This window comes from Ursus maritimus, unplaced genomic scaffold (genome assembly GCF_017311325.1).
Source record: "Ursus maritimus isolate PB19 unplaced genomic scaffold, ASM1731132v1 scaffold_6, whole genome shotgun sequence".
Lineage (NCBI taxonomy): Eukaryota > Metazoa > Chordata > Mammalia > Carnivora > Ursidae > Ursus > Ursus maritimus.
Window position 1 is genome coordinate 83,917,578 of NW_024426774.1, and position 25,423 is coordinate 83,943,000.

A 25,423-nucleotide genomic window follows, 5' to 3' on the forward strand; every position below is an offset into this window, starting at 1 on the left:
CGGCGCGGCGCCCGAACGCGGCGGCTCCCTCCCCCTTCCGTTTATCTTCCGATATCACAGTTTCATGGCTCCCCACTTCGTACCTCAATACTCAGCGCTGGAGATGTTCATTTGTAGAGATCCAGATGCGTCTTCCTGCGTCTCAGGCTGGTTCCATGGTTGTTTAGGCTGGTCTGGTACCTATCCTGCTCGACTCGGAGGACCGGCTGAAAACGGTGTCTCCTACTCCTCCGCCATCTTAACTCCTCCCCCTAATTTGTTAATTTATTGATTCAATCTATTTGTCCAGTAATCACGGATGTTAATATATTTTCATGTATTTCTTGGCCATGTCATTTTTGTGAAGTATCTGTTCAAATCTTTTGCCCATTTTTCTCTTGGGTTGTTAGTCTTTTTCTCATGGATTTGAGGGAGTTCTGTGTATAAGCTGGGAATGAGTCTTTTGACAAATACCTTCTCCTACTTTGTAGATTGACTTTTTACTCTCTTAATGTGTTTTTAATCCAATTTTGTGATTGTTTTCCTTTATGGTGGATGTTTGTTTTAGTCTATTTAATAAAGCTTGACTTTTCCAAAGGTCATAGAAATGTCCTCTCATGTTTCCTTCTAAAAGCTTTATTGTTTTCCTTCTCATATTGAGGTCTACAATCCACCTACAATTGATTTTTCATGTGTGATACATGATGAGGTGAGAATTCAGCTTCCTCCAGCTGGATATCCAATTTCTAGCACTATTTATTGGAAAGGTCGTATTTTCCTCTTCTCCATTGCAGTGACACCTTCTTCATAAACCTGATGGCTGTCTTTATGAGGGTCTGTTTGTGGACTCTCTGTTCTGTCTCATCGGACTATTTGTTCTTGTGCAAATACCACACTGCCTTAATTAATGTGCTCTTATAATAAATCTTGATATCAGGTAGTTAAAAGCATTCAGACTTCGGGCCATAAACAACCAGGGGATAACTTGATTTGAACGCATAAAACTTAATTTATATGCTAAGTGCATGGGAGACCAGAGGTGAACAAAGAGGCTAGAGGTGAACAGATCTGTTAGAAAGGTATGCAATGTTACGCTTCATCTGCTGTGCCTGTGGAGGAAGCAGACATGCACTTGAAGTTTCTAACTACAAACCTTTTGATTGAAAGAATCACAGGTTTATTCAATTGCATTCTGTAACTGTATGTTAAATTAATAACTGACATTGTTAAGGAGGGGGGCTTCCCCATCCTTAGTCCAAGGTGTGGATGATGGTGCTGCTATGACCAGCAGAGAGCATGGGGTGGGCGAAGTGTGCAGTGCAGGGCAGCTCTCATATTGGGAGAACCTTAGCCAGTGGTTGGAAATGAGGGAATTCACAGAGGAAGATATTGAGTTAGTGCTGAGAACTTAGGAGTCAGCCAAGGTTCCAAGATTTAACAGCACTGGAGTAACTGAGGTTGTCAAAGAGAAGAGAGTAGAATGAAGAAAAATGGGTTGAGATTATAGAAAGAAAAAAAAACCTGGAAAACAGGAGGAAGATGTGTCAGTGAAGAAGCATCATGAGGTTCAGGTTCAATGTCCTGTCAAGACATTGGCAAGAGGGGTGGCTAGGGTGCCTGGTGATACTTAAATTCCAGAAAGAAAAGCACTGTGTCATAAGGTTGGGAGTTGGCAGAACTGTAGCTGTTCAGAGATTATTTAACACAGGGATGGATTCAATTTCCAGAGAGCCAAAGACATTAGGGAATATAATCTGCCTCCATGAAAGTACGCCCTCTGTAGGACAAGGCAAAGTATGAATAAATACACACTTAGCTAGGCTCTAGACTTTGGTTCTGTCCTCTATGCATTTAGGTTTGGCTGAATACAGTTTAGGCAGAAAGGCAAGAAGAACCAGCATTTTAAAGCACTTACTGTGTACTAGGCAAGGTGTTTTCATTAACATCGTTGTTTTCAATCTTAAAACATTAGATGGAGACAGGAACTGTCACCCACATGCAGAAAGTGAGCCAGGCTAAGAAGCCAAGCAAAGGAAGAACACTAAAGGAGCAAGAGTCTATTCAGAGCTAAATGCATCTGCTCCTGAAGCCAAGTTCCCGTTTTCCCACAGGTCCAGGTGTTTTAGATTCTCTGCCAGACAGAGGAGCTGCAGCAGTGTGAAATCCGGGTTCTGCTGCCAAGCTCAGTGACCAACAGGCATGCAACAGATGCTGAGCAGTAAACTCAGAGGAAGGAACAATATGTTTGTCCAAACAGCCCTCAAGTTTGCATAAACTCAAGGGAGCAGAGATTTGCAGAGAGGTCAAAGCCACATTTGACCTTGTTTACATTTCTTCCATCTCAGGCAAGGTCAAAGGGCTGGTTCCTGTTTAGTACCAACTCTTGCAGTAATTTGAGCCTCTGCAACCACCATACCCAGGGAATGCTGTCCTGCTTCCTTGGAATGCACTTTATGTGCCCACTGACCCTTGATCAGGCCTCTGGGCTGCTGATTTTCAGCTAGAACTTGAAGGTAAGAATATGGCTTAAAAGAAATCTTTAACTTACCGATTTATTATTTTTTTTTATTTTTACTGTGGTAATGCATGTACTGCTATATAGATAGAAGTGATTAACTAAAGTCAGAGAATATTTTAAGGAACGTGAAAAATAAAAGGTATTTGTAACCAACAGACACCAAAATAACAGTGTAAAGCCTAGAAATTCAGGACCCAGAAGCAAAAATCTCCAAAATCCCTCTCCTATAGTACCATCTCTCCTTCCCACCCAGACCTTCCTCTACATGCTGAGCCTACAAAGGGGATTGGACCAGGTCCCTGAGCTCCGGGAGGGCTGGACATAAAAACATGTAATTGTAGGCAGTGGAGTAAGAACTATAAAATCTACATACAAAATGCTACAAGATCCTGTGAGAAGGGACCACTCTTTCTGTCCATGGAGGACAGCTCACCAAGGAGGCCATACATTATATGATCTGACCTGGAGGGATGACAAAGCTTCCAGCTGGTTCCTCAAGTGGCAATTTTTGTGCCTTTGTGCCTGTAAAGGAAAAACTATTCCTGTGTTCTCTTTTATGTTACTTAAATAGCATACTTTGTACATACTTTATACTTCTGTCACCAGATATGGGGCAGGGGGGGGGGGTTCCACACACCAAGCAATCCTCAGATTCTCTGGATACTGGCAGTTCTACAATTTAACTCAATTCAGGCACTCTTTACCTGGAGATAGCATCAGGTCCCACAGGTTAAGGGCTTGGTACCACAAGACTGCCCCCCAACCCTGACTTCAGATGCCAAACACAAGTTCAGGTTGTAGCAGGTGTTTCATTGAAGGTTCTCATGACCCCTTCCTTGAATTTGATTAATTTGCTAGAGAGGTTCACAGAACTTAGGAAAACACTTTACTTACTAGATTACTGGACTGTTATAAAAGGATGTAACTCAGGAACAGACAAATGGAAGAGATGCATAGGGCAAGGCACGTAGGAAGGGGTGCAGAGCTTCCATGCTCTCTCCAGCAACACCACCCTCCCAGCACCTCCACATGTTAATCAACATGGAAGCTCTCCCAGCCCCATTTTTTAGGGTATGTTTATATTATAGATTATATTTGTGTGTTCCCCTTAATATATATATATATATATCAACATATACTTGAAAAAGGTAGAAATACATCAAAATAATAATTCCTAGGCAATGAATATTTCTTCATACATTTGGGTTTATTCCAAATTTTCTGGTACATATATACACTCACAATAAAAAAATGAGAGGGGTAATTTTTTAAAAAAAAGAATGTGGAAGAATGAAGGAGGGGTAAACAGAAGGGGGAATGAACCATGAGAGACTATGGACTCCGGGAAACAAACTGAGGGCTTCAGAGGGGAGGGGGGTGGGGGAATGGGATAGGCTGGTGATGGGTAGTAAGGAGGGCACATATTGCATGGTGCACTGGGTGTTATAAGCAAGTAATGAATCATCGAACTTTACATCAAAAACTAGGGATGTACTGTATGGTGACTAATATAATAAAAAATTATTAAAAAAAGAACGTGGAATTTGCAGAAAGAACTGGCTACAACCCTAGACAAGTTATTGATCATGTGACTCCTATCTCCCTCACATTTATGCGTGTTAATTATCCCTTCCTAGTAAAATTGTAATATGAATTAAAAGAGAAAAGAAAAGCTTTTAAGAGATCCAACATAGAAGGCCTGTAAGAAATGTTAGTTCTCTTCCCTCCTCTCTCTTAAAGTTGATCACACAGTAATTTCGGTGTCGTCCAAACTCTACCTTCTTTGACATATTGTTAACACAGCTGCTTCTTACACTCGAAATTTTTTTCAGAAATACTTCATCTTTCATTTTCTGAAAACATAGTCTCCATCCTAAGGGACTTGATTTACTCTGAAAGTAGAAGCCCCCCTTGAAAACAAACCTCACTACATGGCACTAACCCCCTCTCACCCACTGGATAGGCTGGGCCAGATTCTTTTATTCAATTTCCAATAAGCATATACTATTACAACTCCTATAGGGATCCTTTCAGCTCTAAAGTCCTGGCATTCATTTTACGCAACATTTAAAATGAGTTTGGGCACTAAGCCCAGCACATGGAGATCTCAATAGCCAACTATTCTGGAGTAATATGGCCCACTTCTCCTGGCTTCCTCATTTTGTGCATTTAAAGCAAAAAACCTGATTCTAAAAATGGGCAGAAGGTTTAAATGGACATTTCTCCAAAAGAGATACATGAATTACAAATAGGCACATGAAAAGATGCTTGGCATCACTAATCATTAGGGTAATGAAAATCAAAACCACAGTAGAATATCGTCTCATACCTATTAGGATGGCTATTTAGAAAGTAAAAATTTTTAAAAACATATACTTAATAAATAAAGTAATAAACAGAAAATAACAAGTGTTGGCAAGGAAGTGAAGAAATTGGAACACCTGTGCCTTTCTGGTGGGAATGTTAAATGGTGTAGCTACTGTGGAAAACAGCATGGCAATTTCTCAAAAACTTAAACCTAAAATTACCATGTGATCCAGCAATTCCAATTCCAAAGAATTGAAAGCAGGATCTCGAAGAGATATTGGCATACCCATGTTCATAGCAGCATTACTTACAAAAGCCAAAAGTTAGAAGCAACCCAAGTGTCCATGTATGGATGAATGGACAAACAAAATGTGGAATATACACACAATGGAACATTATTCAGCCTCAAAAAGGAAGGAAATTCTGACCCATGCTACAACATGGCTGAACTCTGGAGACATTATGCTGAGTGAAATAAGCCAATCACAAAAGGACGAAAAAACAGACAGTAGAAGGGGATGGGGGGAAGGGGACACTGGGGAGTTAATGTTTAAGGGCATAGTTTCATTTTGGGAAGATGAAAAATCTTTGGACATGGATGTTGGTGATGGCTGCACAACAATGAGAATGTACTTAATGCCACTGAACAGTGTACTTAAAAATGGCTAAAATGGTAAATTTTATGTTATGTGTATTTTACCGCAATTGTTTTAAAAGTCCCCTCTATCCTCTGCCTGCAGGGACTCCCCCTCCCATTGCAAGACAGTATGGCCCTAGTTACATCGTTGGAGGGACAGCCACAACTGAGAGAGGTCTCAGGGATCCCCCTGCAGGCTAGCACTGTGGACAACTGGAGCCAGATCCAGAACTTTGAGGCCAAGCCGGATGATCTCCTCATCTGTACCTACCCTAAATCAGGTGACTGTGGGGTCAGGCGGACAACCAAACTTGGGCTTGTGGAGTCAGCAAGGGTTGCTCACATCAGTTAGAATCCTCCTTCACATGGTGTTTGCACTCATTCAAGGAAAGCTGCTTCTCACTGTTCCACGACAAGACAATCCCGGGATGCTTTGTGTTCCTGGGTTTATCTGGGGTCAAGCATAACGGTGTTAGAGGACCTGGCCTGCTGTGCTCTGTCATGGACTGCTCTTGGGTGACTGCTCTTGCCTCTGCTGCTTCTTCCCTCCATAGAGACCTTGTGGGTTTTTTCTGCATGGACGTTCATCTGTTCTGGCTGACAGGATCTTGACCTGAGGGGAGGTTGAACCAAATATTATCAGTCTCCATGTCCCCTTTACTCCCCAGGACACTTAAGGCTGATTGTCTAAGTTTGTTCTTCTCACCCTTTCCACTTGGGCCCCAGGGACCACATGGATTCAGGAGATTGTGGACATGATTGAGCAGAATGGAGATGTGGAGAAATGTCAGAGAGCCATCATTCAACACCGCCATCCTTTCATTGAATGGGCTCGGCCACCCCAGCCCTCTGGTGAGAGCTCCCCTCCTCCTGTCCTGGCTCCTTTCTCTCTCTTCTTTCAAAACTGTATTTTTTAGAGCAGTGTTAGGTTTACAACAAAGTAGAGGCACAGAGATTTTCCACACATGCACAGCCTCTTCCATTATCAATATTGACCCCTCCTCCAGATGGTGCATTTGTTACAATTGATGAGCCTACACAGACATGTCATAATCACCCAGAGCCCATAGTTCACATTAGTATTTGCTCTGGATGTTGTATATTCTATGGGTTTGGACCAATGTACAATGACCTGGATCCAGCACTGTACTATGATACAGAGTAGTTTCACTGCCCTAAAAATCCTGTGTGCCACCTGTTCACCCTCCCTACTCCCTGACCCCTGACATTGATCTGTCTACCGTCTCCACAGTTTTGCCTTTTCCAGAATGTCGTATAGTTGGAATCATATAGTACATGGCCTTTTCCGACTGGCTTCTCTCACTTAGTAATGTGCATTTCAGTTTCCTCCATGTCTTTTCATGGCTTGAGAGCTTAGATGTACTTTTCAATGCTTAGATGTACCACAGTGTTTTTATCTATTCACCTACTGAAGGGCATCCTCGTGGCTCTCCTTCTTCTTTTCTCTTCTTCTCTCTCCTATCTCTGTCTTTTTCTCTCCTCTGTTTTGTCTCTTTTTTCTCCTCTCTCTCTCTCCTGCTCTCGTTCTCACTCTCATTTCTATCACCATCTGTTTCCTCCTCCTTTCTTCCTCTTTGATTCTTTCTACATGTTACCTAAGGTTATTTGCCAAAAGTGAGTCACCAAGTAAAAAGGAATCTGCCTTCTTTTCTTCTTAAATGCTCCCTCTGACCATTGCTGCTGTAGAACACATAGAGAGAGGTTGGAGAGCTATTTATGGAACAATTCACTCTTTCTTCTCCTTACTCCACCCATACAAATAAATGCTCAATGCAGCCAAGGAAGTGCCAGATAATTAGCAAACATAATGCATTTGCAGCCAACTATTTCTGTTCTGTAGGGAAAGTTTTTAGGGTAATACTCAACCTAGAAATGTTTTTCTTTGCACCAAAAAAATGACAAAAAAACAACCAGAAGGCAAAAGAAGCCATTCCAGGTAACTGGCAGCTGCTGGAAACATTTTGCAGAACAAAGATAGGAGGAAGGCCTACTTCTCTATGTTTCAGCATTGCATAGGTCAGCAGAATAAAAAATTGAAAACATACCTAGCTAGAGTTACAAAATTATAGGCAATACAACTCTAGGGTTGACATCTAACCTGGAGCAATTGTGGATAGAGGTCTGATAAATCTACCAATACCTTAAGTTAGAGAAGTTCCTGATCTGACACCCATAAGACCTGTAACCTGCACAAGGGTGCATCCAGGTTAGAACAGCCTTGAGGCATTTGCTTGTCCTTATGGTTATACTTACCCAGCTGCTCAGACTCCTCTGGTTCTCAGTTCCTGTCTGTCTGTTTGACCACTAGCTTAGCAATCCAGTGCCTGGTCTGGCCCCTTCTCTGAACTACCTGTGGGGCTCTGACCCCCCACACGGGGCACTCTCTGACTGCTGAACNNTGATCCCACTCTGTGTGTAGTCAGGACCTTCCATTCTTGTTGGTGTCTGGTCTTCTGCTCCCTTTAACAGCAGGATGGCATAATGGTTAAGGACAACTAGGGTTTGAGTCCTGATGCCACCACTCACTCAGTGACCTTTAACAAGTTACTTACCCTCTCTGTGTTACAGTTTCCTCAGATGCAAGATGTTAGTAGAATTAGTGCCTACCTCGAAAAGTCATTGTGAGGATTAAATGAGTTAATATGTGTAGAAAGTTTAGAGCAGTGCCTGGCACAGAGAAGATCCTATTTAAGTGTTAGGTATTACTAACCTCCTCTTAGGCTGAATCCTTTGCCCCACAAGGGCATGTGTCCCCTGGGTCATCCAAGCCCAGCTTTTGATCTCACTTCTACATCCCACCCCTGCCACCATTGTCTTACCTCTGACAATTTGGGAGATTAAAGAGAGAACAAAAAGCCTAAGCATGACTTCTAATGAAGCATTCTTGGCAGTGGGGAGCACAGCGTGGAATCACTAAGTTAGCACAAGAAACAGTATAGAGCTTCTCTTAAGGCAATACCAGCAGCTGCAGAATTCAAGAAAGGATGATAACCAATAGCCCAGCGTGGCACATCATATACAAACCAAGATGGTTCTTTAAAAACCAAGGTGCCCCATGTCCAAAAAGGTGACAGTTACAGGCTTTATAGTCTTTCCAGCCACAAACAGACAGAGGCCAGGTAGAGACTCAGCTGGGCAGTGGTTTTATTTCAGGGTAGATGGTCCCTGCCACTGGAGGTAAGGGCTACCATTAGGAGGGCAAGGTGGTTGCTGAAATAGACTGATGGGTATTGGTCAAGTATACCAACCACCCTCAGAGGGTTCAGGAGTGGGCAGACACTGCTAGATGTAGTGCAAGCTTGTGTCCCACATGGCCAGTCTCCCTCCCAGGCCTCCTTCCACACCCCCTGCACCAACTCCCAGCTACAGAGATGTTTGACATCAAAGGTATTGCATATGTGACCTAATGAGAGCAGGGCTGGGAAAAATTTGAAAGTGTGTGTGTGTGTGTGTGCGTGTGTGTGTGTGTGTGCAAGAGAAAGAGAGAGAGAGAGAGCTGTGTACAGGCGAGATCTAGGAATAACCCCCTCAGCTCAACAAGCATTTATACTACATGCCCTGGGCTGCATTTATAAGACTCCACATGTCCACTTGCCCTCAATAATTCATGGTCCAATGGAGAAGGCAAATGCAGACCATGTGATGACAAGCAGTGGGTATGTTGGGTGGAGGTTAGCATAGGATACCACTGTCAGGGTAAAGAATGTGCCTGACGACCAATGCCTGGAGAAGGTGACAGCTGCAGTTACAAGCTGCTACTGCTGATGCTGTGTCTTTCCTGCCAGACTGCAAGTTCCTTGTGTGGATGAGGGCCGAAAATGACTCCATTGGCTCCCTTCCTCCACAGGGCAGGCTCAGGAATAGACTTTGTGACCTCAGGTGTTTTCGTGCACCCTCTTTCCTGCACTTCTTGACCCTGAGGCTGAGCACTCATGGCAGAGTGTCAAGGGAATGAGACCACCCCAACCAGCTCTTCTGGAGCATTGATTTGAGACAGAAAGAGAGAGAGAGAGTTAGAGAGCGAGAGAAGAAAACGTATAATTTACCTGAACATGTGAAAGAAAACAATGATGGAATGCTCTATGTAAAGTCCTAAACCCGCAGAATCTCTCTCTGCTGTAGGGGTTCTTTGGCAGCAAAGTTTGAAGCCAGAGCTGGGTCAAGCCTGCCAGGAGGTTTGCATGTAGGAGGAGGAAAGCCCAAGCCTACCAGCCTCCTCTCCACACAGGGGTCATTGGGCCCCGGAACTGAGGGGCAAACATGCTCAGGTCATCACAACCTTCCCTTTCTCTTCTTCCTTCTCCCCTCTCTATCTTGCAGCTCCCTCTGTACTTGGGCCCCTGGAAAGCCTCCTTAGTTTGTTGCATTTAAAGGATGGTTATGCATTTAAAGGATGTTTGTGGTATTTTAGTCAGATTTTGCAGGGGTTTTATTACAGGAGAGGTCTTCATAGTGTCCAGGACACCATATTGCTAGCAGTGGAAGTGTCTGGAGAGACTCTTAAAGAGGGAGTGGAACCAACCAGTTGCCCAGAGATGTAGACAAGAAGGATGAGAGGCCTGTAGCAGCAGGACAAATGTAAATAGCTCTGAAGGGTAATATGTGAGCAGGAGACATGGTGGAAGCCACTAGAGAGAGGACAGTTTTACAGGTCTTGCTAAGAAATATGAACTTTAAGTACAGACCAGTGGTTTTCTAATTTTTCTTTTCAGTACCAGGATCTTTTTATTTAAAAAAAATTATTGGGGCGCTATGATCCAACAATTCCCCACCTCTGGGTATATGCTCAAAAGAATTAAAAACAGAGACTGGAAAAGATAACCTGCACACTCATGTTCATAGCAGCATTATTCACAACAGCCAAGGAAGGAAGAACCCAAGTGTCCGTGGACAGGTGAATGGACAAATAAAATGTGATACATACATGCAGTGAAAAATTTTTCAGCCTTAGAAAGGGAGGAAATTCTGACACCTGCTACAACATGGATGAACCTTAAGGATATTATGCTAAGTGGAATAAGCCAGTCACAAAAAAAAAGACAAACACTGCATGATTCCCCTTATATGAGGTATCCAGAGTAGTCAAATTCATAGAATCAGAAAGAAAGGTGACTGCCAGTGGCTGGGGGAGGGTGGAACGGGGAGTTAGTATTTAACAGGTACAGAGTTTCAGTTTTGCAACATGGAGAGTACTGGAGATTTGTCGCACAACAACGTGAATGCACTTAGCACTACTGAACCGTACTCTTTAAAAAGATTAAGATGGCAAATTTTACTTTATATGTATTTTACCACAATTTTTAAAAACTATTAGGGATTCCCAACATACAAAGTAAGCAAAATCAAAGATGACCAGAATGAAGCACATCCTTTCAACTCCACCTCGAATCCCTCCCCTCAAACATACAGCTTGGGCAGCAAGTGTGAAAAACCACCTTGAGAAGAAGGAGAAAAACCACCAAACAGAAGAGGCACATGGTCTGAGCTGCTCTAGAGCAGCAGCTATTTGAAGACACCAGGGAGCATTTACGTTTTAAGGTGTAGGGAACAAGACCAGTTCTAGACCTACTCCCTCCCAGGGTGAAGGGCCCTGCCTTCCTCCTCTTTACTGGGACCTACAGAGATTCTTCCTCCTCCCCAGGCCTGGGAGAATAACCAAAGCCATAATGCTCAGACAGACCACATGTACAATTTACATCAGCCAGAGGGCAGTTTGCACTGAGAGTGACCTTCCCTGGGATCCAGCTTTTTAAAAGTCAAACAGCATTCCCAGGTTGTCTGTTAGGGGCTAAGAAAGGCAGGCATCTCCTCCGCACCTTCCTTTCTACCCCACACCCATCTTTGGAAAACCAAGCACTGACTGCAGGCTCAGCTCAGCTCAGTACTCAAGGGAGAAGAGATGTGGACAGCCACTGTGGAAGGCTGCTGCAGAGCCTGACTTGTTGATGCTGATTCATTTCTCTGCACTAACTCTGCTCACTTTGCATAAGCCTATGATTCCACTAGAATGGAAGCTTCTTAAAGAGAAGGAGCATGTCTTCTTTAACTTTGTTGCCTCTTCCCCTGTATTAGGTTCAGGCCCCAATTCCAATTTTATATGTGGGCTGGGGAGGGGGTGTCCTTCATACCAACAACAGATTTTCTCTGACACCAGCCAGGTGTCCTACAATTCAACTCAATTATGACACTACCTACCTGCAGATAGAATTATATCCCACAGGTTAAGGACTCAGTCCCACGAAACTGCTCTCCTCGTACTTCATGAGCCAACCGCAGGTTACCCACAACTTCCGTCCAACTTGACTACTAATCAGGTGTTCCCACAACCCCCTCCTCAGGCAGAGGGGAGAGATGTCCCAGGACAAAGTATAGGGAAAGGATGAGAAGCTTCCATGCCTTCTGCACCAGGACTTCCCCCAGTCTCCATGTGTTCACCAACTGGGAAGCTCTCCAAACCCCGGACTTTGGGGATATAATGGAGGTTTCATCACACAGCCATGATCCATCATTTACTCGATTTTCAGCCCTTCTTCCCTCTCTGGAGAATGGGGGGAAGGGCTGAAAATTCTAAGCTTCTAATCATGACAGGTCTTGCTGGTGACCAGCCCCCATCCAGGAGCCCAACTGGAGTCACCTCATTAGGTGAACCTGGGTGGTTCAGTCAGTTGAGCATCCAACTCTTGATTTCAGCTCAGGTCATGATCTCGGGGTCATAAGATCGAAACCCACATCAGGTTCCCCACTGAATGGGGAGTCTGCTTGGAATTCTTCTTCCTTGCCCTCTCCCCCTCCCCCAGCTCTCTCTCTCTCTCTCTCTCTCACTCATTCTCTCAAATAAATAAATAAATCTTAAAAAAAAAAAAAAGAACGGGACATTCCTAATCACCCTTATCAACAGGGGTTTCAGGAGCTCTGTGCCAAGAAGCAGGGGCAAAGACAAATATAAATTTTCTATTATCTCATATCCCCTAACCTCAGTCTAACACAATGGTTGCACAGAGTAGGTGCCCAGTCAGTGTTTTAGAGTACAGAATGGGAATCATGATTCACATGCCATCAAGTACATATATTTTTAGAGATGAAATAAGCGACAAGCACATAGGCCAGGTACATGGTCAGACATGCAGGAATAGGCACTGGCTGGGAGGTGAGAAAGGCCTGTGTTCTGCACCACCCCTCAACCCCCCCGCCCTGCTCTGCCACAAGACCTAGCTTGTCCATTCTCAGCTTCCATCTCCTCATCCTGAAAGTGACAGATTAATATAGCTCCCTTCCAGCTCTCAAGCTGTAGGAGTCTACAGAAGTGTTGGTAATCTCCATAATCTCATTATGAAATCCCAAAGGGAAGTCGAGAGATAAGGAGAAAGATGGGAGGTGATGGGACATTCTGGACAGAGCCTGGAATATAAGTTCCCCCATCCAGTACTTGTACTATGCAGACGTTTCTTCTTGGTTTACTTTAAAGGGGTGGAAAAAGCCAAAGTAATGCCCTCTCCACGGATACTAAGGACTCACCTTCCAACTCAGCTGTTGCCTCTTTCTTTCTGGAAAAACAACTGCAAGGTAAGACAGCCTACAGCTTCCCTGGGGACAGGCGGGAGACTAGTTCTCCTGGGAGCAAATCCCCCAGTCCCTAACTCAGAACAGTGTCATCATATTTACGCCTCCACCATCTCTGAAGTGTTGACTGTTGATCAGCAATAAGAGAAAATGTAAAGTTCTATCTATACTCAGCAGGATATTTACCTGAACGATTTCAAGCAAGACATGGAAGCAAAAGCCAGACTCTATTTTTGGAGAGAACTAGAGATAGTGAGTGTCCACAGTGACCCACGGGTTGGGGCAATTAAGACTTATAATAGAGCAGAGAAGAAAAACTCAGGGGAAAGAAAAAAACCCTGAAGATCATTTAAAAGGGTAAATCGGAGCAATATTTCTTCAGGGGAACACCCCACCTCAGCCTCTGGTAAACTCTGGGCTCTTAGCTTTATTTATTCTGGGACTTTATTTATTCTGCACTCCAGGGTCTAATCAGTTCCTGGCACATACAGGATGTTCAAAATGTGTTTGCTGAATGAATAACAAGTGAGTGGCTGTAGAGTGAATGGAGGCAAGTAAGGAAGAAACTGAGGTGTCAGCCAGCATTGGTAAGAAAGTTTTCTCAAAGGTGGAAATGAAAGGAACAAAGGGCTAAGAAGGGTGTATTTCTAGGGAACAATAGCAATTATATGATCCTTTCAGTAAGGTTGTATAAGGAAACAAGAACCCACCATTTCCAGATTATAGCTGACTAAGTTCCCTGAAACCTTCTCTATGAAACACCTACCAATAAAACATAACACATAAAAAGTTTCCTTTGTAAATGTGTAACTGAGATCCAGAGAGAGTAAAGTAAATCCCTAAGTTCCACAATAAAGGGGGAGCCGAAACTAGAGAAGAGGTCACTGAGACTGGAGCTGTGCTGTAGGTTCTTCGATGAGCTATTTGATGGAGAATCCAGCAGCATGAGTTTCAGTGACTGCACGGGGGCAAAGCCCAGAGCAGAAAGAACCAGAAAAGTGAGGAACCAAACGTGACAGCTGAAGGACTTCATCCTCGATGGAAGGGTGGAGGGCACCAAGGCAGACGTGAGGAAACCTCTTTGTCTTGACCTGGGCTCTCAGCTGCCCTGACAATGTGTGGCCATAGGCCTCATCTCTCAAGGGAGGAGTTTCAACATTGTAATTCTTGCATTGTCCAAGAAGCCTCAAGCTGAGAAACTAGCATAAGGTCGTTGCCATTGCCAGCATCTCCAGGATGACCTGCAGAAACAAACACAGGGAGGACAGAGCTTCAGCTTGGGCAGCAATGTTTCCTGCTTGAATTCACCACCTCACATTACAATTTGTACAAATTGTATAAATTACAAAAAGGATTTCAGATATTAAAATGATCAGATATAGAAATATAAGAACGTTGAAGTTGTGTAAGTAAATGAAAGATTGAATCAAAAATAAGGGAAAGGAATGAGACACTATTTTTATTTTTATTCTTTTTAGGACACTATATTTAAAATGGAATTTCTTATTAAATTAAATAAATAGGATTTCTGTAACTGAAACAATATATAAGCATTTGCTATAAAACTCAACAATAGGTCTCTGGTTTGCCAGCCCTTGGCTGGCTCTCCCCCAGGGACTGGGGAGGGCACAGTGCACACAGGACCTCAGAGGGGCCAGGACACCGGGGAGGCTGAGAAAGTTTCGTGGGTGGCAGCAGGGTGGCCATGGGGACAGAAAGCCCGCCATGCGTGAGGGAGGAGGTGCCATGTCCCATCTCATCTACCTGCTTGCTTCTTATTCTGCTGCCTGGGGCAGGGCTTCTGCTCCTCCTGTGCATTAGGACCCCATCTCCAAATCTGCACCTGCAGGACTGACCCTCACAAGTGAAGATTTCTCCCTCTCCTGCTGTTCCCGGGTTTGTGGCCTTCAGCTTCATCACCACGGTCCCTGCTTTGGGATGCAAAGCACCAATCTTATAAAAAGCTTCTGCACAGCCAAGGAAACAGTCAAAAAAACTAAAAGACAGCCCACGGAATGGGAGAAGATATGTGCAAATGACACTACAGATAAAAGACTGGTATCCAAGATCTACAAAGAACTTCTCAAACTCAATAAAAAGAAGCAAATAAACAAATCATAAAATGGACAGAAGATATGAACAGACACTTTTCCAATGAAGACATACAAATGGCTAACAGACACATGAAAAAATGTTCAAAATCATTAGCCATCAGTGAAATTCAAATCAAAAACACACTGAGATACCACCTTACGCCAGTTAGAATGGCAAAAATTGACAAGGCAGGAAACAATTGTTGGAGAGGATGTGGAGAAAGGGGATCCCTCCTACATTGTTGGTGGGAATGCAAGTTGGTACAGCCACTCTGGAAAACAGTGTGGAGGTCCCTTAAAAAGTTAAAAATTGAGCTACCCTATGATCCAGCCATTGCACTACTGGGTGTTTACCCCAAAGATACAGACATAGTGAAGAGAAGGGCCATATGCACCCCAATGTTCATAGCAGCATTGTCCACAATAGCTAAATCGTGGAAGGAGCCAAGATGCCCTTCAACAGATGACTGGATTAAGAAGATGTGGTCCATATATACAATGGAATATTACTCAGCTATCAGAAAGAACGAGTTCTCAACATTTGCTACAACACGGATGGCACTGGAGGAGATAATGCTAAGTGAAATAAGTCAAGCAGAGAAAGACAATTATCATATGGTTTCTCTCATCTATGGAACATAAGACCTAGGAAGATCGGTAGGAGAAGAAAAGGATAAAGAAAGGGGGGGTAATCAGAGGGGAAAGTGAAGCGTGAGAGACTATGGACTCTGAGAAACAAACTGAGGGCTTCGGAGGGGAGGTGGGTGGGGGAATGGGATAGGCTGGTGATGGGTAGTAAGGAGGGCACGTACTGCATGGTGCACTGGGTGTTACACGCAACTAATGAATCATGGAACTTTACATCAAAAACTAGGGATGTACTGTATGGTGACTAACAAAATGTAATAAAAAATATTATTAAAATAAAAAAAAAGCATCGATCTTACAGAGTAAGATCGTGTTACTCGCACCTGAAACCACCACCACAAAACTGGAAGTAGAAACCAAGCCCTGACAATCAAATTTCATTTCAGTGTTTGTGGGATGTGAGGTTGCTGCAAAAATAGCTTTTGTTGCCATCTATTTTCATGAATCTTTCACAAAATGTGTTATTGATCACCTGTGGCTATTTCATATCAGTTTCTTAGTTCCTTTCTTTCTAGCCCTTTCAACTTCTGAATAAAAAAACTAATAAAAAATACTGATCCACTCACACACAAATTCAACAACAGGTAAAGTGCAGAATAGACACAGCAGGTGAGAGAATTAATGAACTTGCAGGGGGAAGTGGGATGGAGTTTTGAGGAGAGAAAGGAGAGCCTTGTGCCTGGAGGTGACAAGCATGAGAGGAAGAGTAATAAAATGAGTATCAAGCAGTGATGAACTCCTCACAACTGGGAAGCACCAGGGCATTTAGGAGACAGAGGAAGGGAGGGTAAAATGTAGATAAGAGACTTTATTGTAGCTTCCAAGGGCGAGAATGGGTGAGACAGGTAACAGGTTTAAGATTGGGTAGTTTGGATGATTTCTGCAGGCTCCAGGGCATAGGGTCGGCCTCTGGGGTGATTAGAGCAAGTGGATAGTGGCCCAGAGTGTGAAAGCCCAATCAGGAAGACGTAGGCTCAGGACTGGTTGGCTTACATGTAAAAAGTGAGCTTGATAGTTGTTACTATCTGTAGTAACCAGCTAAAACTGGTAGGGGCAGTCCATCCAGGGTCGGCAAAGCCCCAGCAAGGTTAACAATGCTTCCGATTCAAAGCATCAGAATACAGAAAATGGCATTACTGACATTTTGGGCCAGATAATTCTTTTTGGGGGGATGGGGCAAGGGGCTGCCCTGAGTATTGTAGAATGTTGAGCGGCATCCCTGGCCTCTACTCATTAGACGCTGGTAGTACTATCACCCCCAGTTGTGACAAGCATAAATACCTCCAGGCACTGCCAAATATCCCCTAGCATGCAAAATCATTCCCAACTGAGAAACATTTTAGGGTAAAAAACCAGCATCACTATGAAATGACTAGTCATGGATCTGAGGTAGCTAGTCAATGAGGCCAGCTCAGGATTGATGTCAGAATGTGCGTCGAGTACTTAGCTATCACAATGAGATTAAAGGTCAAATTTGGCAAGAATAGGCCATGCTCTGGGTCACAAACCAGGTCTCAACCGACACCAAAAGACTGAAATTATTCCCTGCATATTCTCAGACCACAATGCTTTGAAATTGGAACTCAACCACAAGGAAAAATTTGGAAGAAACTCAAACACTTGGAGACTAAGAACCATCCTGCTCAAGAATGATTTGATAAACCAGGAAATCAAAAATCAATTTAAACAATTTATGGAGACCAATGAGAATGAAAACAGAACAGTCCAAAACCTATGGGACACTGCAAAGGCAGTCCTAAGGGGGAAATACATAGCCATCCAAGCCACATTCAAAAGAATAGAAAAATCTAAAATGCAGTTTTTATATTCTCACCTCAAGAAGCTGGAACAGCAACAGAAGAACAGGCCTAATCCACGCACGAGAAAGCAGTTGATCAAGATTAGAGCAGAGATCAATGAATTAGAAACCAGGAGCACAGTAGAGCAGATCAACAGAACTAGAAGCTGGTTCTTTGAAAGAATTAATAAAATAGACAAACCATTGGCAAGACTTATCCAAAAGAATAGAGAAAGGACCCAAATTAATAAAATTATAAATGAAAAAGGAGAGGTCACAACCAACAACAATGAAATATGAAGGATCATTAGAAACTTTTATCAACATCTTTATGCCAATAAATTAAGCAATCTGGAAGAGATGAAGGCCTTCCTGGAAACCTACAAACTACCAAGACTGAAACAGGAAGAAATTGATTTTTTAAACAGACCAATTAATTATCAAGATATTGAAACAGTGATTAAAAACCTTCCAAAAAACAAAACGCCAGAGCCTGATGGATTTCCCAGGGAATTCTACCAAACATTCAAAGAAGAAATAATACCTATTCTACTAAAGCTATTTCAAAAAATAGAAACAGAAGGAAAGCTACCAAACTCATTCTGAGGCCAATATTACCTTGATCCCCAAACCAGGCAAAGACCCCCTCAAAAAGGAGAATTACAGACTGATTTCCCTAATGAATATGGACACCAAAATTCTCAACAAGATCCTTGCTAATAGAATCCAACAGTACATTAAAAGGATTATCCATCATGACCAAGTGGCATTCATTCCTGGGATGCAAGGGTAGTTCAACATTCGCAAATCTATCAGTGTGATAGATCATATCAACAATGACAACAAAAAAAACACCAAAGATCATATGATCCTCTCAATAGATGCAGAAAAAGCATTTGACAAAATACAGCATCCTTTTCCTGATTAAAACCCTTCAGAGTGTAGGGATAGAGGGTACATTCCTCAATCTCATAAAAACCATCTATGAAAAGCCTACGGTAAATATCATTCTCAATGGGGAAAAGCTAGAAGCTAGAAGGATGCCCAGTCTCACCACTATTATTCAACATAGTACTAGAAGTCCTTGCAACAGCAATCAGACAACAAAAAGGGATAAAAGGTATCCAAATTGGCAAAGAAGAAGTCAAACTGTCTCTCTTCGCAGATGACATAATACTCTATATGGAAAACCCAAAAGAATCCACCCCCAAACTACTAGAAGTTATAGAGCAATTCAGTAATGTGGCGGAATACAAAATCAATGCTCAGAAATCAGTTGCATTTCTATACATGAACAATGAGACTGAAGAAAGAGAAATTAGGGAATCCATTCCATTTACAATAGTACCCAAAATCATACATTATCTTGGAATTAACTTAACCGGAGACGTAAAGGATCTATATATTCTAGAAACTACAAATCACACTTGAAAGACATTGAAGAAGACACAAAAGATGGTAAAAGATTCCATGCTCATGGATCAGAAGAATTAACATAGTTAAAATGTCTATGCTACCCAGAGCAATCTACACTTTCAATGCTATCCCGATCAAAATACCAATGACATTTTTCAAAGAACTGGAACAAATAGTCCTTAAATTTGTGTGGAACCAGAAAAGGCCCAAAATCACCAAGGAATTGTTGAAAAGGAAACACAAAGCTGGGGGCATCATCAGATTTCAAGCTGTATTACAATGCTGTGATCACAAAGACAGCATGGTACTAGCACAAAAACAGACACATAGACAATGGAACAGAATAGAGAACCCAGAAATGGACCCTCGGCTCTTTGGGCAACAAATCTTTGATAAAGCAGGAAAAAACATACAGTGGAAAAAAAGAGTATCTTCAATAAATGGTGCTGGGAAAATTGGACAGCTACATGCAAAAAAATGAAACTTGACCACTCTCTCACACCATACACAAAGATAAACTCCAAATGGATGAAAGACCTCGATGTGAGACAGGAATCCATCAAAATCCTAGAGGACAGCATAGGCAGCAACCTCTACGACATCGGCCACAGCAACCTTTTTCATGACACATCTCCAAAGGCAAGAGAAACAAAAGTTAAAATGAACTTGTGGGACTTCACCAAGATAAAAAGCTTCTGCACAGCCAAGGAAACAGTCAAAAAAACTAAGAGGCAGCCCACGGAATGGGAGAATATATTTGCAAATGACACTGCATATAAAAGACTGGTATCCAAGATCTACAAAGAACTTCTCAAACTCAATAAAAAGAAACAAATAAACAAATCATAAAATGGGCAGAAGATATGAACAGACACTTTTCCAATGAAGACATACAAATGGCTAACAGACACATGAAAAAATGTTCAAAATCATCAGCCATCAGGGAAATTCAAATCAAAACCACACTGAGATACCACCTAATGCCAGTTAGAATGGCAAAAAATGACAAGGCAAGAAACAACAGTTGTTGGAGAGGATGTGGAGAAAGGGGATCCCTCCTACATTGTTGGTGGGAATGCAAGTTGGTACAGCCACTCTGGAAAACAGTGTGGAGGTCCCTTAAAAAGAAAATTGAGTTATCTATGATCCAGCCATTGCACTACTGGGTATTTACCCCAAAGATACAGACGTAGTGAAGAGAAGGGCCATATACCCCAATGTTCATAGCAGCAGTCCACGTATGCTGTGAAGGAGCATGCCCTTCAGCAGATGATGGATTAAGAGTTGTGGTCCATATATACAATGGAATATTACTCAGCTATCAGAAAGAACGAGTTCTCAACATTTGCTGCAACATGGACAGCACTGGAGGAGATAATGCTAAGTGAAATAAGTCAAGCAGAGAAAGACAATTATCATATGGTTTCTCTCATCTATGGAACATAAGAACTAGGAAGATTGGTAGGGGAAGAAAGGGATAAAGAAAGGGGGGGTAATCAGGAGTAATGAAGCATGAGGACTACATGGACTCGCAGAAACAAACCGATGTCGAGGAAGGTGGGGGAATGGGATAGACTGGTGATGGGTAGTAAGGAGGGCACGTATTGCATGGTGCACTGGGTGTTATATGCAAGTAATGGATCATCGAACTCTTCATCAAAACCCAGGGTTGTACTGTATGGTGAATAACATAATATAATAAAAATATTATTATGAAAATAAATAAATAAATAGATAGATGATAGATAGATGATAGATAGATAGATAGATAGATAGATAGATAGATAGATAGATAGATGATAGATAGATAGATGATAGATAAAAATAAAGGTCAAATTTGGATAAAGCTCAAGGCTGGGAGGGTAGAAGGATACAAGATGCTGTCAAAATGAAACCTAAACAGGATGCTTTGTAGAGCAAGAGTTGAAGTCATTTGAGATGAAAATAATACAGTTGATGAGAATAGGGGAAAAAATAAGACCATGAATCCATCCTGCTTTTCAGGAAACAGAGATGAAGCCATTAGGAGGATCATCAGCATGCCTGTGGAATGCTTTCAGATGCCATAGTTGCTAGAGACAACTAAAGGGACAATCAGAAGTCAGGCTACATATTAGGACTGAGTTTGGGATAAAAAGGCGAATCAGCAGAGAAGCAGGGACAGCCAGAGGAAGATGAGGGTCACAGGAATCGGCACAGAAGCAAGGACAGCCAGAGGAGGAGGACAGGTCACCAGCCAAGTCGAACTGCCAGCACAGGAGAGTTGAGCCAGGTGTGCAAAGCTGCTCTTGGCCTGGAATTCACTTGAGTGAATTCTGTGAAAATTCACTTTTCATACCATCTTTTACCCACCTCTCCTTACCCCACAGTTCCTTTATGTAGCTCGAAATGCCAAAGACTGCATGGTTTCCTACTACCATTTCCAAAGGATGAATCAAATTCTTCCTGATCCTGGTACCTGGGAAGAGTATTTCGAAACCTTCATCAGTGGAAAAGGTAAAGAATAATCCTTCATATCTTTGCATGCCCACTCCATGTAAGTTCAGTCTAGGAATCAAGCATAACATTTTGATTCCTTAGAAGGTTGTGTTCCTCCTTAGGCATATCCTACCTCAGACTGGGACTGGGAGGAGCAGGCTGACTGAGCTCAGAGTGAATACCCACAGTCCCAGCAAACATCTCTCACCCAATTTGAAAGCTTTTGTGCTGGGTCACTTGTGCTAGAGTCACCCGCATTCCAAAGGGTATCCCTATCCCAATACCAGGGCATATATGATTATACACAATAAATATGAAGCCACTTTAGGTAGCATGTTGGAATAAATTACCCCAAAGCTGGACCATACCACCTCACCCTCCAACTCAGCACATCAGGACTCAGGGCATATTTGAGGCTTTGGGTGATCCTTTTGTAGACTGTTCTGTTTCCTGTGTCTGTTGCAGTGGCTTGGGGTTCCTGGTATGACCATGTGAAGGGATGGTGGGACATAAAAGACAGATACCAGGTTCTCTTCCTCTTCTATGAGGACATAAAACGGGTGAGTAAAAGCCCTTTGGAAGAATCACTCCAAGCTATTTCAGGGCTGCACTTCTGGGAGGAATATCCTGAAGTATTTAAGGGTGTCCTGATACCTTCTTCCATTCCAATGCAATGTCACTGTCACCACAGGACCCAAAGCGTGAAATTCAGAAAGTGATGCAGTTCATGGGAAAGAACTTGGATGAAACAGTGCTAGATAAAATTGTCCAGGAGACATCATTTGAGAAAATGAAAGAAAATCCCATGACAAATCGTTCTACAGTTCCTAAATCTATCCTGGACCAGTCCATTTCCCCCTTCATGAGAAAAGGTTTGTGTGGCTTCAAATACTATATAAATATAAACGTAAATCAAACACTCCGTTTGTTTTGTAATATACTGTATGCTTCTTAGCAAGAAGATGTTAGGTTTTATTAGTTTCAAGACAGAACATTTAGCCTATTAAAAATAATCTGCTGCTAATAAGATAGGAATTTGATCTTGCTACAGAAGAGAGCTCTCTGGGATACCTTGTTGCAAGAAACAGAGGATCCTTCTGGCTATCCCCCCAATATGAGGGCCTTTTTGGGAGGGGTCATGTGCAGGTGTTAAGGGTAATGTATTCTCACAGATAGTTAAGAGCAGGAGCCACCATTGGGATCCCTGGATCTCAAGGTCAAGACCTCAGCAGCAGGAGGGTACAGTTCTTTGCTCGAAGTCTCCACCATTTATCTGCCTTCCACATATCTGCTACGAGCACCTTGCTCCACTGATCAGCTTCCTGTCTCTCTGCCCATTATACCTTTTTCCTACTTCATAGCTTTGCTCACTCAGCTTCTGCTCATAGCTTGGTCTTGATCACGGCTCAGACCTACTCTATATCATGACTTCTAACTATAGCTACTGTTGAACACTGCCTCGTTCTCTTAGTACTTCTTAGTTCCAGTTCCCAAAAGAGGAATTCTAAGTGCTGCAGCTAATATTTTTTTGAGTGGAAAAAAAAAGCTTTAAAGTTTTTTAATTTAAAAAGTAATACATCATTGTAAAAAAAATTAGATCTATATGGAATTATGTTTTTAAAAGTTTTCTTCACCAAAACCCTGTTCCCCAGAAGTGACCACCAACAATATGGAAGTCCCCTCCCTCTCTGTTTAAAAACACAGACTTCTGGGGCATCTGGGTGGCTCAGTCAGTTAAGTGTCCAACTCTTGATTTTGGTTCAGGTCCTGATCTCAGGGTTGTGAGATCAAGCCCCACGCCAGGTTCCATGCTGGGCATGGAGCCTGCTTGAGATTCTCTCTCTCTCTCTCCCTCAGCCCTTCCCCCCTTCTCTCTTCCTCTCTAAAAACAAACAAACAAACAAAAACAGGGACTTCCCTGTTTTTTTAACACACATGGTTCCCCTGGTGTGTTACTGCTTTGCAACTTGTCTTCTTTTTTTAATATATTGGTTTATTTTGTTGCATTTTATTTTATTTTTTTTAAGATTTTATTTATTTATTTGAGAGACAGAGACAAAGGGAGAACACAGGGAGAGAAGCAGACTCCCCACCGAGCAGAAAGGTTAATACAGGGCTCAATTCCAGGACCCTGAGATCATGACCTGAGCCAAAGGCAGACACTTAACCTACTGAGCCACCCAGAAGCCCCCCCCTTTTTAAAGATTTTATTTATGTATTTGAGAGAGAGAGAGGGAGAGCAAAGAGGGAGAAGTATTTTGTTGCATTTTAGAACCTACAACAGCATCCCATGCTAGTGAAGCAAACCAAACAATGCCATTCCTTTTCTCAATGGTGATGATTTAGCAAGAAGCCCTTCTTTAGATCCATGCATACCTATCTTTCTATACACCCTCATTCCCTCAGGCTCATACATGTGCAAACAAGGATATATACCATGATGAAGGCTAAATGTGGTCATAATATACACCTTCATTTACCAGAATGTCAGACGTCCCTCTAGGGCAAGGCATGTAGGTCCATGTAGCTCACTGTTTTTAGTGGTCTCATGTTGTACCAGAGTATGAATAGATATATCATAACTCATTCAACTATTCTCCTAGTGAAGGGCACTACAGTAATTTTTTTTCAGTCTTTATCAATAATGCTATAGTAAACATCTTTGTATGTATGTCCGTATGCCCCAATGCTTTTATTTCTGTTGCATGACTTTCCAGAAGAGGCAGAGGGAGGACAGAGTATTTCCCCCTTTTTAACATTATTTTAATAGTTACTGCTTGGTGAAAAAGCTCATACATACACAGTAGTATCTCATTCACATTTTTCCCAGAAGTTTTTGTTGTTGAGATGTGACTTACATACAAAAAAATGCACAGCTTTAAAGTAAGTATACAGTTGATTGTATTGAAAAACGTATACACCCATATAACAAGCACCCCAATCAAGATATGAAACATTCTCATGTCTCAAAGTTTCCTTTTCATGGCCCTTTCCTGTCTCTCTCTCCCCTCGAATACAACCACCCTTCTAAATTCTGTCAATACAGTTTGATTTTGCCTGTTCTTGGACTTCACATAAATGAAATCATACAGTAAATACCTTCTTGCGTCCGGTGTCTGTCACTCAATGTAATGTTTTGAGATTCCTCCAAGGGGCTGTGTCAGTAGTTCATTCCTTTTCATTTCTGTGCAGTAGTCCATTATGTGAATATACCACAGGTGGGGCCAAGGCACCAGTGCCCTTGTATGAATTATCTGCCCAAGCTAGGATCCCACCCCTTCCCCAGAGCACCCCAGGGCCCTTCTCAGAACAGAGAGCTGCAGTGGATGGGTATGCATTGAAGGGGAGGTGGAGTGAGGTAGACATGTTGTCGGGCCACAGAAACTTTCAATCAGAGTGACAACCCCATCTTGTTTTTCCTCTTCTAGGAACTGTGGGGGATTGGAAAAACCACTTCACCGTGGCTCAGAACGAGAGATTTGATGAAATCTATAGGCAAAAGATGGAAGGAACATCAATAAATTTCTTCACAGAACTCTGAGCAAGACGTACATAGGAAGTGGATGACAAGAATGAGGAAGCCATCTTCAGCCCTTCAGCCCAAGCCAAAGAATCTCTGAAAGCATTTTGTAAAAGTATACAGTTATGGTACTACTGTCTCTGTGATTATTAACAGTATGCAGCAGCTTTATTTTCCAGAAGGATCGTGTTCAATGCTTATTTTCTCAACCACTCTTTCCAAAGTAAGAAATAAAGTGACTTAATAAACAAAGTAAAATATAAGACTTGAATACTTTAAGGATTTTTTAGGTTTCCATTATTCTAGAAACTGCATCCTACTTTTTTAGTCTGTAATATAAAATACCTTGGGTATAAATATGCAAATATTAGGTTATATCTATATTGATAATATGAAATCTCTAACATCTGTCCCAGCCATTCAAAGAAAACTCCAGCTGTGCTAGGTT

The 25,423-nt window shown here is 42.3% G+C and overlaps 1 protein-coding gene across 1 annotated transcript; it reads left to right on the plus strand.

Annotated features, from left to right (window-relative positions):
- Positions 1 to 5,571: 5,571 nt before the first annotated feature.
- On the plus strand, positions 5,572 to 25,156 carry LOC103670620 (sulfotransferase 1C2). The gene is made up of 7 exons (XM_008699075.2): positions 5,572 to 5,722; positions 6,168 to 6,293; positions 12,928 to 13,025; positions 21,347 to 21,473; positions 21,921 to 22,015; positions 22,147 to 22,327; positions 24,884 to 25,156. The coding sequence occupies exons 1-7, from the start codon at positions 5,572 to 5,574 to the stop codon at positions 24,994 to 24,996; spliced, it is 891 nt and encodes a 296-aa protein (XP_008697297.1). The 3' UTR covers positions 24,997 to 25,156.
- Positions 25,157 to 25,423: the final 267 nt, after the last annotated feature.